This window comes from Seriola lalandi, unplaced genomic scaffold (assembly GCF_002814215.2).
Source record: "Seriola lalandi dorsalis isolate HSWRI2012SDOR001 ecotype SW California unplaced genomic scaffold, Sedor1 jcf7180002049788, whole genome shotgun sequence".
Taxonomy (NCBI): Eukaryota; Metazoa; Chordata; class Actinopteri; order Carangiformes; family Carangidae; genus Seriola; species Seriola lalandi.
Window position 1 is genome coordinate 11597 of NW_019520341.1, and position 3306 is coordinate 14902.

The window sequence follows — 3306 nt, forward strand, 5'->3', positions numbered from 1 at the left end:
ATTTGATATTAAAACTGTCTTCAAACACATTAACTCAGACAACTAGACATCAAGTGGCCAGAGTATCACAGATCTTTATGTGAACCTTCCTGCTCCTCAGAGGATGAACCCCCAGGACCGCCTGACCTTTCCCTTTAGTGCCACCATCAGAAGAAAGTTACCCATAACACTTTGATTCATGCTAAGGTACCTTAAGCTAATAATTACCTACAGTAATTATCAGCTGAAATATTCTGTTACTATTCATGGTCCCCAGAGGATACTTCCTAATTTTCCTAATGTGTCACTATCAGGACAAAATTCCCCATAACCAACACTCTGATTCATGCTAAGGTATCTTAAACTAACAATCACCCAATTATCAGAACAAATATTCTGTGGATATTTATGGTCTCCAGAGGATGAACCCTCATGATTTCAGTTACCCTGCTAACCTCTGCCACCATCAGAACAACATTCCCTGTAACACTTCCTTAAGCTAACAATTACCCTGAAATATTCTGTGGATATTCCTGGTCCCAGGAGGATGAACCCTCATGATTTTCCTGCTGTGTCACTATCGGGACAAACTTCTCACTTGTACATAAAAAACATCTAAATTCAAAGGGCAGATTGACACGAAAACTTGAACAAATTCGTGCTTCTCAGAGGATGAACCCTTTAGATTGTCGCTGTCATTACTCACGTTGTAGAGGTCCGTGGCCAGGTTGTGGCTGATCTGTTGGATCTGCGGGAGGCCGCCGACTCTGTGCTGCTCCACCTGCTGCTCCGCTTCATGTTTGACGTGACACTGAGAGGACGAGGAGCTCTGGACGCACTGATCCAACGCGCTCTCGTTCTTTATCAGCGACGTGTTCGTTGTGTTCATGTGCGGCACCATCTGCCTCTGTTGCTGCAGAGAAACAGACACACCATCATCATCTGTGTGAGCTGAACTAAACAGCTGACTGTTATTTATCTCTTAACGTGGATGAATCTTACCGTTCCAAAGTGCTGCTGCATGTGCTGGTTGCGCAGGTTCTGCAGGTGGAGCTGCTGCTGCTGCTGCTGCTGCTGCTGCTGCTGCTGCTGCTGCTGCTGCTGCTGTTGCTGGGCGTTGGGCCGCGGCTGCTGGAGGCGGTGCAGCTGTTGGTGGTGGTGTTGACCCAGCGGAGGAGGCTGCTGGCCGGACTGGGAGCCGGGCAGACCGGGGAGGGGCTGGTGGGGGCCCGGCTGGTGCTGGTGGGATTGACTGAGGGGGTACGGAGGAAGCCTCTGGTCCAGGGGCAGTTTGCTGGTGTCCAGAGGGACGCCCTGTGGAGGAGGCGGGGCTGTTAGCAGGAAGTTTATCGGTACCACTTCACAATAAGACGACCCTTATAAAGGATTTATAAATGGTTCATGATCAGGTTATTAATTTATAATAATAATAATCATAAATAAACAATTAGAAACAAGTTATAGCAGGATTCATACATTGATGCAGGCTCACTATTTGGCAAGGTCAAGTTAATGCTTCCTACTCATTAATCTTCGAGTTGCTACCATTTATAACTGTTAACAGGAGCCTTTAAAGTGTAACTCATCATTTATTAATATGCCAAACTTTCTGACCAGTAAGATTACTAGTGACTGAACAAACGTGTTGAAGCAGCAGCTACAGATGCAGATACATGAGGGCTCACTATTTGGCAAGCAACAAGTCACTGTAGCCCCTTTGATTTGATGTGTTATTACAGCTTATTAATGATTTATAACGTGTTATCGAGCCGATTAATGAATAAATAAATAAAGCTGCCCTTCACTAACCATGAGCATGTGATCGCACTTTAAACCGCCACAAACAAAAACCACAATTATAAATCAACTCAGCCGCAGAGCTGAAGCTGGTTCTGTGGATGAACGACCCAAGTCTCAAGAATGAACCGATTCGTTTTTGGTGGCTAAAGGTCAAAGGTCAAGGTCACTAAAACACTTTTTAGCCACTACTCAAGACTTCACAGCAGTTGTGACCAAATTTCACACACGGTTCATATTTTCTCTGACTCTGGAGAAACAGGAAGTGAGGAGGTGACTCTAGTTTTAGGGACTGTTTTGATTGGTTGTTCATGTCGGGACAGCAGTATAAGAAAGGTGTGTAGGTGTGTTTCCCTTGTGTGTCCCAGACGGTTTTAAATCAAACTTGAGTTCCATTTATTTTGGTCCTTATTAATATTGACATGTAGTAAACACACAGAGATAAAAACACACAGAGATAAAAACACACAGAGATAAAAACACAGAGATAAAAACACACAGAGATAAAAACACACAGAGATAAAAACACAGAGATAAAAACACACAGAGATAAAAACACACAGAGATAAAAACACAGAGATAAAAACACACAGAGATAAAAACACACAGAGATAAAAACACAGAGATAAAAACACACAGAGATAAAAACACACAGAGATAAAAACAAACAGAGATAAAAAACACAGAGGTCAAAAGAAAGAAAAGTGAACCACTCATTCTTAATTCATTCTCCACAGGTTTTCCCTCCGACAGATCTTCCTTTTTTCCTTATTTGTCCCTTGTTTTATTAAATGTTCTGAATCATCCACACTGACTCTCTGAGTTCATACTAAATCATTTTGCTTTGTCCACGATGTGTGCAGTTTTAAAGTCGGACATGTTGGATCATCTGATTGGTTGTTAGATGCAGTGGCTGTGACAGTGTGTGTGTGTTACCTGTGTGATGGAGGACAGGGTGGGGGAGATGGTGGGGGAGAACTGCTTGGAGTGATGCCTCCGCGACTCCCCTCCCATGGGCAGGATGAGCGGGGACAGCTGGGCTCGTCTCCGCGGCGACGTGCTTAGTGACGGCTGACCCTGTCCGCTGAGCAGCGGCGAATAGGAAGAGGAGCAGGAGCTGGACCCGCCCACTCCGCTGCTGTAGCTGGGGTTACCGCTGGACGCCGACTGGAGGGAGGAGTTACTGAGGGAGGAGTGCAGCGATTGGCTGCTGAGGGAGGACGGCAGGGAGGGGGAGGAGCTGAGGGACGACTGCAGCGAGGGGTTACTGAGAGACGAGTGCAGGGAGGCGGAGCTCAGAGAGTTAGAGAAGGAGTGGCTGCTGAGTGATGACTGGATGTTGGGGTTGCTTAGCGACGACTGCAGGGAGGGGTTGCTGAGCGTGCTCTGTAGAGACGCCAGGAGACCTGAGGAGGGAAAACAGGAAACTATGAACAGAGAGAAAAAGACAGATTTAATCTCTTAAACTGGATTGTGGTACAATGAATTCTGGGTAAATTAAGACTTTTTTTCCAAAAAAACAAAACAAAA

General features: G+C 45.5%; 1 protein-coding gene across 1 annotated transcript in view; it reads right to left on the reverse strand.

The window, feature by feature from the left end:
• Positions 1 to 3236, reverse strand: part of LOC147819760 (uncharacterized) — a gene marked incomplete at its 5' end in the record, with an annotated part of 7886 nt that extends 4650 nt beyond the window's left edge. The window contains 3 exons of the mRNA XM_087171818.1: positions 686 to 892; positions 982 to 1293; positions 2713 to 3236. Coding sequence (XP_087027944.1) covers positions 686 to 892; positions 982 to 1293; positions 2713 to 3236 — 1043 coding nt within the window. The remainder of the gene's footprint in view (positions 1 to 685; positions 893 to 981; positions 1294 to 2712) is intronic.
• Between the last annotated feature and the right edge of the window lie 70 nt (positions 3237 to 3306).